This window comes from Pygoscelis adeliae, unplaced genomic scaffold (genome assembly GCF_000699105.1).
Source record: "Pygoscelis adeliae isolate BGI_AS28 unplaced genomic scaffold, ASM69910v1 Scaffold252, whole genome shotgun sequence".
NCBI lineage: Eukaryota > Metazoa > Chordata > Aves > Sphenisciformes > Spheniscidae > Pygoscelis > Pygoscelis adeliae.
Window position 1 is genome coordinate 1,229,733 of NW_008824185.1, and position 12,383 is coordinate 1,242,115.

General features: G+C 34.6%; 1 protein-coding gene across 1 annotated transcript in view; it reads right to left on the reverse strand.

The window, feature by feature from the left end:
- The window catches only part of AP3S1 (adaptor-related protein complex 3, sigma 1 subunit), a 39,537-nt gene that overhangs the window by 2,199 nt on the left and 24,955 nt on the right, over positions 1-12,383 (reverse strand). The window contains exon 6 of the mRNA XM_009334466.1: positions 8,363-8,470. Within this exon, the coding sequence (XP_009332741.1) occupies positions 8,363-8,470 (108 nt within the window). The remainder of the gene's footprint in view (positions 1-8,362; positions 8,471-12,383) is intronic.

Consider the following 12,383-nt stretch of genomic DNA (forward strand, 5'->3'; position numbering starts at 1 on the left):
CTCTTCAAAAAATTGTTATTTTAAGGACTATTAAAAAAAGGCCAACAGTTGAGTTGTTCTGTACTTGATGCTGTCTAGAAAAGTTACTATTCATTTTAAGTATGGAAATGTTTCTCCTAAAAGTTCAGATTCCCTATGTGTATTTAGAATTAGCTGTGTGGTTTTACTTCAGGCTTGCCACAAAAGTGTAAAAATAATTTTTGTTCTTGCTGGGGAAAATTAAAAAAAAAAAAAAAACAACCTGGAAGATTTTAAAAACAGGGCTCTTATTTTCAGAAAAAGACATCATATTCCAAATTCTGTGACTATGTAAAAAAATTAACTTTTTATTTTGATAGGATTAAAAAGTAGGATTAAAAATATTCAAAAATAATAAAAACCACAAAGTGATTTTCAGAACTACTACAGTTTTAGAGTGTGGCATCTTGCAGGCCCAGTAAAAAGGAGCAATCTACAAGAAACAAAGCAACATGCTAAGAACTGGTTAAACAAAAGACTAAACCAGTAGAAATGGAAGGTCTCTCATTATAAGAGTGTCAAAGGCTGAAGAAACCAGAGCATTTGCAGATAAAATAATTCTGAGCAAGAAATACATCAAAACAAAAGAAGAAAAACTTCTGGAAAAGTTTGTGTCATATTTGATTATTAAATAGTGTTGGTAGGTGACTACTGCTCAAAGTATAACCTTTTCAGATTCTTGATTTTCACTGAAATTCATTGCAATTACAGTATATAATTACTGAGGAGTACACCTGACTTCCATGGCATCTACCTGCACTACTGCTCAAAAGGAGACCGACACCCCATATATTCCTGAGATAACTCTACTTTTTGAAGTGTGTTCAATGCAATATTTTCTCCCATTTACTACTCTCTTACAAGAAATAAATGTAAGGTCAGATAACATAAGATTTCCACTTAAAATCCTACCTCCTTCTCCCTTCAAAAAGGGAGACCCATTTTGACCCATAGTCAAAATAAAAACGATTAAAGGTTCCGATTTTGATCTAACCCTTTTATACCATGTGGAAAGGCTAAAGCATCATAATTCCCTAGATTGTAGTCACAGGAAGATTCCCAGTACCAGGAACAGAGAACAGAAAGCCATGAATCATCTGTTATAACATCCCCCCTGCCAAACACTCATATATGAGACATGCCAAAGTTGGGAAAGGCATGTGGGGCTGGAGGAGAAAGCTTGGGAAAGCTTACATCTCTAATGCAACCAAATAATTTGCTCTCACTTTGGCCCTGAGATAATCCAAATTATCGGTTCTCAGGAGTACAGACTAAGTAAAACTAACAAGGTGCAAAAAAGTATTTTCAAAGCCTCTTTTTTCTTGGTTTCCCTTAACATCACCAGGTCTATCGGGTCATTCACTTCAGAGGCTGTTTCAACTGCAATACCTTCATGAAGGGGAAAATCTGGATCTAACACCAGTAATATTAAGAAAGGCAAGTATCCAAAATCTGCATCCCTGGATCTGCAGTATCTTAAAGGAGCAGTATTAGATACTGCAATTTCTTGCTACTTATTAAAAAACAGTGCAGAAGACAGTGCACTGTCCTTCTATGTTTGAGAACTTGGAAATACTAATTCGACATCAAGAGGTAACTACCAGTGAAGTTTTATCAGAGAAAACAATAAATGCATTTACTTTTTATTTGGTTCTACCCTTTAAATTCTATATTCAGTAACTGGAGAAAAATTCTTTAAGCAAAACCAAAAGTGGGGCAATGTAAACTGTTTTCCATAGAGAAGATGAAAATACTAATAAAGTAGTAACAAAAGCAATGAATTATACAATTTGTAACGGAAACAATGGGAAACCAGAAAAATATCGTAAGTGATGGACATGGTCCACACAAACAGGCATGGCTGGCAATTCAAAAGAGAGATGCCTTCTAGGTGACTAGGATGGAGATTCCCTACCCTAATTTAATGAGAGTTAATTATTCTTAATGGACAAATAAAAGTTTTAGTGTAACTGGTCATTATTTTTACCTACCTGCAGCTATCCTCTTTACACAGACTTACAGTCCCTGCCTCCCGCCCCAATGGCATAGGATACAATGGAGACACAATTGAGAATTATTTAAAATACCACAATTGACATGACCATTGCCCTTCCACCCCCCTGTACACTCACGACTTCCAACAGTCACATTTCATGAGGACCATTCTGGATCAGGATCAGCGAAGATCCCTGACGAAAGTACTATGAATTTCAGATTACCTCTTTTTTTGCAAGGAAGACTGTCTTTCACTATCATATGCCAGAGCAGAGATTTTCAAACTATTACATTCTCTTCTCCTGTAATTCTCTATATTAAGTGGGTTTGCAATTGAATGTATACATAATATGCATAGCAGAATGCTATTTATCACAATTAATGTCAACCCTATCAAGCACAATACAGTCATACAGTATTTCTAAGAGAGAGCAAACAGTTCATAGAAAATGTCTAATGGATAAAGTGATGGAAAAGTACTTAAACTCCCCAACTGGATAACTAACACATTATTTCAAATGCTATTATATCCAAATGCCTTAGCATTCCTTTTTAGCATGTCAAACAGTGAACTAGTATGCAGTCCTTCCATTTATTTATCATTTCTTTTACAGATAGTGAACTGTATGTACAAACACAAAGGTACTACAAGAAGTACTTCCAGCCCAGTGTGCTTTTAAGGAGTTTTATAGAGGTACCTGATTAAAAGAGCCATCACTGTAACATTGAACTGGACAAGTTTCAACTGCCTTTTTTATCAAATAATTCAGCAGGTAAGTTGGTGAGGTGCAAAGAAAAAACTGTTTCACTTTGAAAAAACCAAAACACGTAGCAAGCTTTAAACATGCAGTGAATGATGAATTGTCTGTCACAGCAAGCAAATGACTTAAGCAAGTGAAAATGAAACTTCTTAAGACATATTAATGAAATTTCAGAAATACAGTACGAGTTGCATACAGCTGGTATTACAGTAAGCCAATACACCACATTTTTGCTAGAGCTGCTTTGTACTCTCAATTTCATTTGTTATTGAAGATTGTACTTCAATGTTGAAATGCTGTATATTAAAATTTTAGGTTCAGTTACTGCAAAAAATGCTTGTAAACATGTTCATTTACTTTTAGAGTGAAAGAGCAATGCCACATATGCAAAACAATAATGCTATTTTAAAGATTGAAATAGACACATTTAATAACGGAACTTTTATTCTACTTGTCCTAGTCTATCAAGTGAGAAATACGAGCTGTTGTTAGTTTATTTAGGTCATTATTTATCACTATAGGAATCAATTTTCTTCATTCTTATCATCACCCTTTCTCATAATGCCCTGCTGATAACTTTACATGAAAGTGATCCCAGAAACATTGTTTTACTCTTTAAAAAGAAATTCAGATCGTTTGGAAAAAGTATTGCACATCACAAATGTAGTTAATACGCATATACAAATAGAAAAAAAAAAAGATTCAAACCGCCATCCCGAACAACTCTACACAGAGCTAGCTATCACTAAAATAAACATATAAAAATATACAGCCTGGAAAACAAAATAATGAAGGCTAACGCTTTGCAAAATAAGCCACCCTTTTCCAGATATTTTGGAGGTACTAGGACCTCTCTGCTGCTGGTGTTTCATAGCAATGCTTCTTTCCAGAACAAGTATGACTTCAAAGCAGCAGGGTTATGAAATCATGAAAGGATGCAATACATAATATAAAGGAATGATCATGTCCCCTGCTTATGAAGTTAAATAAATGAACATAATTAGAGAAAAAACAAAATGAAGTCTGCAAGTATATCAAAATGAGGCCAAACAGATAAGGAGACTTAAGACATACTCTTAGAAATTTTAAGCACTTGAATCACAAAGAGAGTAATGGATGGGAATGATTAATTATTTGTTTGTTTGTTTTTCATTGCCAGACCCAAAAATAAAAACAGAATATGTGTGAGCAGAACAGAGAAAAAGAAAAGTAGCTTTGCACAAATTAAAAAAAAAAAAACAAACTGAAATCAAGCTCCCTACTGTTACAATGAAATACAGATTATATGTTACAAGTGTTGACATATTAGGCAGAGGAAGGTAATTTGCTTGATTTTCTTCATGTGCTATGGCATACTTCAAATTTAGGTAAAATGTTTCATACTACCCAAAAATATTTTTAGCTAATGCTTTACAACTTAGTGCTACTAAATCCAATTACAGAGTTATATTTGTTAAATCTTAAAGGTATTACATTACTTTCTACATGATATTTCCAGGATAAAGAGCAAAGCTATTCATAAATTAAACTTCGTCTGCTTAAGATTCCAGCTATTTAAAATACCTACAGTTTGAATACACAGATATTTAAAGTGAGTGGAAATGAATTTTGAAGTACTGCAATTAACATTGACTGACATTCAAACTGTTGAGCTGAACTAAATGTTTCAAACAGCAAATGATGGGGGACAATGACCATAAACTGAACTTCAAACATACATTTTCCTCCTCCTTTTTAAGTTCCTTGTTAATATTCACGTTCAGTGACTGCAGTTACCAAGATATCTTAAAGCAAAATCCAGTGATTCAGGTTGCAAGGGCAGCAAATGTACATCTGAAGTCGAGCACACGCTGACAGCCCTTCTCATTTTATGTTTGATATACTTGAGGTTGAAAGACCAACTTTGGTATTTCTACATCGTCTTTACAAATTGCACCAATAATTTTATTCTGTATGTATAAAACTATTTGAGTTTGTTGTTTTGTTGGTTTTGGTGTTTTTTGTTTTTTAAAATTTTGTTCACCTGAAACTTCTCTTTGCAAGCAGGTAAAAGTTCTTTGTTTTCATTTGGAGAGACTAAATGGTGAAGCAAAAGAGTTCACATTACCTATTTTACATTATCAGGTACAAAATTCTCCCAATAAGGAAGCTATTTCTATTACATCATCATATCATATTTTGTTCTGAGTTCAATTTTTATTCACATTAGTTTTGCAGGTTTTTTGTTAGTATTCATACAAGTTCACATTCCTTTGTTTCTTAAACAATGATACAAAGAAAAGTTAAATTCTAAAATGCAGGAAGAGAAATAAAATAAAAAATATGATGTCAATGGAAAGCTAGTAAAATACACTATAGCCAATAAAAAGATGAGGGAACTACAAGAAGAAACTAGCACAAAAAGTAGGCTACAAGGACTAGTATGGGTATATTTACACATAATTTTTGAGTCTGGCCTACATAATTTATTGCCTTTGACATCATTTTGCTTTCCCTTTTTGTTACAAGTACATTTTTTCTAAAAGTCAGCAATACCTTTGTCTACCTGTCCTGTCTGGGAGACTGAAAGATAAAGGTCTGTAAGAGAGAAGAATGGAAAGAGCTAGAAAAGATCAGGAGGTTCAGAAAAAATGAGGTCCAACTTAAAAGTCTAAATCACACGCAGTTGAACACTCCAAATAGAGAAGAGGTAGCCCAAGTTTACCTACAATACTTCCAGAGGCTCCGGATAAAATCCCAATGACCCCTCTCCCAAAAATTCCCTCCCTTAATCACAGTGATCCTTTGGCTTTAGGAGGATTGACCAGAAATCCATTCACAGATAAACACTAAACTGGAAGGTAGGGAAATGCATTTAAGACAACATTTCTCAGGGAAGAAATAGGATTTCCTTTGTAGCCCATCCAAGCAATGCAAGAGCTGAATCAGAAATCAAAGCTAGGGACTCCCTCATAGTGGTTTAAATAATTAATCTCTGTTGAAAGCATTAACAAATTGAGTTGATAACTTTGCTCAAATATTTGTGAATTTAATAAATACATTGAATCTTCTTCACTAAACTGAAAGCCTGTTTAGAAACCTAATACATAACTAAACAAATACCTGATGTCAAATAGCTAAATTTTGTATATTAAGGGAAGCCAGGTGAGCACAATACAAAATTTAAAAGTATTTCAGAATATGTAGCTCAGTTACAACTTTATTAGCCTCATCATTTCAGCTGTAAAAGAAAAGGCAATATAACCTTAAAGCAGCTATTTAATGTATGCAAGAACTATGATGGAGGTCTAACAAGCCAACCAGACTACAGCGAGAGTGCTGTGGCATAGGTGGCAGTCCTATGAACTACAGACTATATCAATAATAATTTCTAAATTTTAAATTTTTTTTTTTAAATTAAAGAAAACTAAGAAGATCCACTAGTTTTGATTTCTTAGTGACCAGCATTCAAAAATATTATTAAGTTATTACTGATTTTGATTTACATGAACTGGATTTGCTTATATCTTGAAAAATACATGTTCAGGCAAGACATGTTGAAAGATTTACAATCTTGATCAAAAAGACAAAAGGAAAAGAAATAGCAATCGGGAAATTTCTGTGGATATACATGAAACAAATGATTAATGGTCTGAGGAAATAGTTACCAGGTATTGTGACGTATCTCAGCATTACAGTAACTGTTAAATTTGAAAAGAAACAGTCACTGAACTAGCAAAAAAAAAAAAAAGCATTTGTGGTGAGCAGACTGTGAAATGTTCTACTCCATCCCAGTCACCAAGTGTTTTAATTTATCACTGCTACTTCTTTACCTTCTATAACTCATTGCTGGAAGTAAAGGAACAAGTTGCCTCACATATGCTTATGCAAGCATAAGCCTTGCATATGCTCTGATCTCTACATGTTTTTTTATATCTTCTACCACCTATTTTTATACTAAAAGCACCTTAAAAGAAAGAATGACTTACTGATGAATAATGGAAAACAGCAAATATTGCAGCTGGCTGCACTGAATTGATGTGTTTCAAATGACTAGTCAGAGACTGGTCTACAGTTGATTTGATAACAAAATTCATATAATTAAGAATAAATACCTTAATTAAATGCTTTTAGGTAAAACTGGTATGCACGTAACACACAGTAGAACATAGCTGCTCAGTAAGTTCAGCTTTTGGGACACTACGTTGCTTGTCCATCAAATAAAGAAAAATATATGTATACAGAAGTTATTCAAATATAGTAAAAATCTATGAGAATAATTCCAAATATTCATCTCTGTGATCAACGGCCCATTCCAAGTTTGAGAAAAATGTTAAAATGAACATTTCAGACATCTTCAATCCTTCTGGATGTATATTGCTATGCACTGTATCATATCATACCTAGCTTTTTCCTGTTTTTCACACAGTGTTGTCCTGCTCTTGGATACAGTTTGGAAGTTGTGCAAAACAGACAAGTAAATGTATTAAAAGACTTGAGGTGGTGCAGTGTGAGACTGCAGAATTAGGAGAACAGTATACATTGTACCACAAAAAAACCTGAAGAACTCATTTCTTTTTGTTGCACTTAAGTTAAAACTAGGAAGTTCCCTGGGTCTTCTCTGAAAGTGTCATTTAGTTCATATTTATGCCACCTGCAATATTTCAATCTACTCAGCTGACTTCAACTTTAGAAACAGTCTCCAATTCTAAACAAACAAAAAGGTTTGTTTAGAAATTTCAGTATTACGCTTCAAAAATCAGACTGTGTTCTTCTGTGGAATTACTCTCATCAATAAGAATCAGTCACAGACTTAGCTAAGGTGTACTAGTAGTATTTTGGCTTACAAGGCATGTCTGGTGATCTTAAAGGAACAGTAATATTCTGTGTCACAGCTAAAGTAATTCTAAAATCCTTTCTTAGCCTAAGTTTCTTTCCTAAACACAAATTCAACAAATTGTTGAATTGAAAAGGGATTCCCACAACTTATGTGAGTATCCCTCACTCAGGCTGTTATGGGCATATACAAAATATCATTTTCTTACTCAAATCTACTCAACTGAAGACCAAATGTTCAGATTACCAAAATGGCAGAATTCGTATTTACTAAAACTGGGCTTTAGAGTTTATCTAGTCCATTTCAGTTCAATTTATTATTTTGTGTTGCAGTATTATTGTGACACTAAATATGCTGCCATTTATTTCAGGTGCTAGAAACATACTAGCAGATGGGAATATGTAGTCTTTGTTTACACACTTTGGTTCTTTATCTAATTTCATTTAAGCGCTATAGTCACTAGTCCAGCATAATAAATACACTGGAAATAAAATGCTTTCTGCAAGAGAAACTTAGAGAACTACAAAAGTATCTCAATAGCAATGGCACACAATGCTATTAGATACAAATAGCAAAAACTAATCAGCAGCAACTCTAAGCAATTATTACTTATGATGAAAGGTACAATATCCTAAAGATACACTGTCAATTTTTAGCACTATAAGCAAGCAGCTGTATATAGTTTGCTACTGAAGGACAAACAGCATTATATAGCATGCATTTACTATAACCATGTTTTTAGTTTAGAAACTACACAATGTGTCACTCTTACCTCAGATTTCTCCAGTTTATTTTGAGCATCAATCTGAGTGACAATTTCATTCATGTTGGTCTCCAAAACCATTCCACCCATGACCATTTCGGCCAATATATTATGGACCTAAAAAAGACCAAAAGAAAATTTAAAAATGCAAAATGTCCTACATGCATCTGGACAGATGATATCGAGATTCCTCAATACAGGAACACATATATTCCGTAAGTCAATTATTAATGTTAGCAATTTATTTAAAACCATTTGGGAACAAAGCTCATAACTTGATGTTCATTTCTCCAGTATCTTCTTTGCTCATAGTTCTGTTACAAACTCATCAGCGATACCACTTTGCTTATCAATGCTAGAAGAAACTTTCACATTCATCTTTCTTTCAGTACCTGTTTTCTATCCAAGAACTAGGGACAAGAGTTCTAGTTAACATCAATAGTAATACCTCTAAGGAGCAGGTTCTACAAGATTAAACAAATTGCTCACAAATAGACGTGTAAAAACTACTTTGGGCTACACCTGTGAAGGAAGAGAGATATAGTGATGCTCACCCATCATGGGTACCAAGACTAGGCTTAGAAGTAGAATTAGCATACCTGAGCTAACCCATACCTGAGCAACACCACAAACAGCGAGTCTTCAGCATCTAGGACTAAGATTGACAGCTAGTACTCAAACTGAAGGACTACATAAGACAGTTGGGGACATTAATGAAATGGGTATGTATAAATATCCCTCGTCCCTGAAACCTTGACTTGGCGATGCAAGTCTTGGTTCATGAATCTCTGCTTCAGAGTCTATATTTGCACTTTACCTAAAGACTTTTTTTTTTTAAAAAGGCATGCTTCCACATACTTTCTAGTAAAAATCCAGAGTTCATACGTAATGTATAATATTTTAATCCCATTATAATTCTGAAGACAAGGAACATTTTATTACTTTCCTGAAATAAACACATTGTACAATCTGATACTTCAAAGCATAATTCTGCTATTATTTTTTATATTCTTACAATTTCCCTCTGGATCAAGGATAGAAGTAAATCTCTAAATCAAACAATTCTAAAGATGAGTTGCAAGTAGTATATCAAAAACCACCACACTTCCCGTTTCTGTACCATACCTCAAAAACAAAATTGAAAAGTTGTTTCCCTGATAAATCATTAGTGTATTTCAGTAGAAACTTACAATGAATGTGTTTAGAGAGGCTGAAAACAGCTCTTACTCTCTGTCTATTGCTGCTGAGTAGAGCTTTAAGAATCAAATACCTGTGAGAAAGATTAACAATCCTTACTGAGTCACTCTCTTACTCCTGGCTCGTGTATGTCCCTCATAACATACCAAGATAAAGAGTATAATACAAAAGTGGTGCCAAAGAATTAATACCCCTGGCTTGTTATTAGGTGAATTTAAAAGCTTTTTAGCATCACAATCAGAAAAAAAAAGATAAAAACATGGAAATCTAACATTAATTTACTCTACACTGACAATCCAAATGCACTGAAAGACGTCACCAATATTTACTTCTTTTTACTGAAAACTTATTTTCACTCATAGCATAAGGGAACAGTTTATAGCTGCACACAAATAGGAGTTAATAAATACATTGTATGGGCTACCTGAAGTAATAAACCCAAAAAATTTACATGAGTTTCATTTGATTACAAATTTGCAAAGAATCATTTCACAGCCATCTGATGAAAGATACAATGTATTCAACAGAATCAACTGAAAAAATACTGATTTTTCAGGTAATTCTCGATTTTAGTCATACAGAAGGCTTGATGATAAGTTGATGATGCAAAAAGTTGATTTAAGATGTTGTTAGTATCAAAAAGAAAATATCAAAGGTGTTAATATGGAAACTATTACAGAAAAAAGAATATTAAAATAGACACAAAAATGGCTTTTTTTTTTTTTCTTAACCAAAAAGTTAACAATAACTACTAATGGCATTTAGAAGAAAACACATCTCTACCACTGGTGATGGTCATAGGGATTGCCACTTTAAAGAGGTCTGGCTAAAGATGTTATAGAATCAGAGTTTAAGCCAATCAACACAATATTAGGTTTGATAATTCTTCAGGGAGGAAATGGTACAAGAGATTCGTTTTAGAAGTAGACAGATTTGCAGCTTCAATCACAATCACACTCCATTCCAAGATCAGTGATGTTTTTAAGCTTCTGCACAGGTTTATCCAGCCTTCTTGATCACTCCACAGCTTTTAAGCCATGTGGGATTCTCCTCAGAATATAGAAAGACTAGCTATTACAATATGCATAGCCACCAAAAATGAAACATAAAAACTACCAAGTTCTTCATAATACAATATTTATCTGGCGATTTTGGTTATACTTTATTTTATCAAGAATTTACTAAGCAAGTATTTTTCACATGCTATGAAATTTAGGGTTTTTTTTCTTTTCTAGTTTCTGAATGGGCATTATACAGACTTACAGAAGGACTGATAAATAATTCACGTCTCCCTACACAAGTGGAAGATTTTCTGGCCAGTCTTATCTAATCTGAGCGTTTACTGTGAAGTGGTTCTTTCTCATCTCTCAATAAAAATACAGCATAACAGAGCAAATACCATCACTTGCTACTGCAGATTACAGATTTGGTTTTTATTTCCTTTTTAAAAATGCACTTGGCTCCAAAACAACAACCGCAGTCATCACCTCCAGATTTTAGGGGAGTATTGTTCATTTTGCTCTTTTTGGCAGAGCTGGTGATGTAAAGGAAGAAATTCCAGCTGTAACTTTAGCATCAACTAATAGCCCCAAAATTCAGAAACTATTCAGTTTAAAATCAACAGAATATTTCCATTGTCAAAGAATACATTTTAATTTGTGGAGGATACCTGAAACTGCATTGGTAAGTACACGAGAGACTAAATTCCACCCTACATCCTGGAGAAGAAGAGAAATCTAATTCAATTTCCTCTTAACATTCTTGAAAACTTTGGTACGTTCTAGAACTTGGCCTTTCTTTTAAAGCACAGGAATAATTAATATATATTTCTGACTGAAAAGGCAAGAAATGACATCTCAGTAAGTTCCTGCTTACTTCGCTCTTATTCAGCGGAGAACTTCACAGAACAAGCCATGGAAGTCTAGTAGGACAGAACAAAAGAATGTAAAAGAGCAGGTCTTGATCTCTACAGATTATTCATTTCTGTTTTAAAATAAAACAAAAAATAGTGATTTAAAAAAAAAAAAACACTCTTTTCTGAGGTAATCTCTTTCTAACAGCTTACTGATATGAAATACTGAGACACTAAAGCTCTAAGACAACAGGCTGAACTCCATATGAAACCTAGACCAAAATGACTGAAGAGATGGAGCGTTTGATTAGGTTTTCACAAGTGTTCTGGTTTCTCTGAAACAGATTACAAGGTGCTTTTTAAAAAGAAATGTAATTAAATTATGCCAGTTTTGGTAGCTGTTTTTCCCCCCAGTAGGTAAAGGTAAGCAACTACAGTCCTGTCAACTCTACTCATAACAGAGACAATTTTTTCCTCTAGAGTGCTACTGACACAGTAAATATATACTGTATTAAGACTACATCTAGAACACTGTGTCCAGTTTGGGGCCTACAAGTGCAAGAAAGACATCAATAAATTGGAGTGAAATCAGCAGAGGGCCACCAAAATGGTTGGGGCTAGTGCATTCGTCCTGGGCAGGGAGGCTGGAGCACCAGGGCTGGTTCAGCTTGGACACGGCTGGGCTTGGGGGCAGCGAATAGCAGCCCCCAGTGCCTATGAGTGACTGTTGGGGAGCTGGGCTCTTCTCAGCAGGGCATGGCAGGAGGGCAAGGGGCAGGGAGGCTGACACTGGCCGTAAGGAAGCCTTTCCTCAGGAGGACAGGTGAGTGGTGGCACAGGCTGCCCAGGGGCTGTGCAGGCTGCCTCCCTGAGCAGCCTGGTCTGACCCCATGGCTGACCCTGCTGGGAGCAACGTCTTGTAGCAGGCACCTCCCAAGGTCTATAATTGAATTATCTTACGATTTTATGGTAAAAACATGG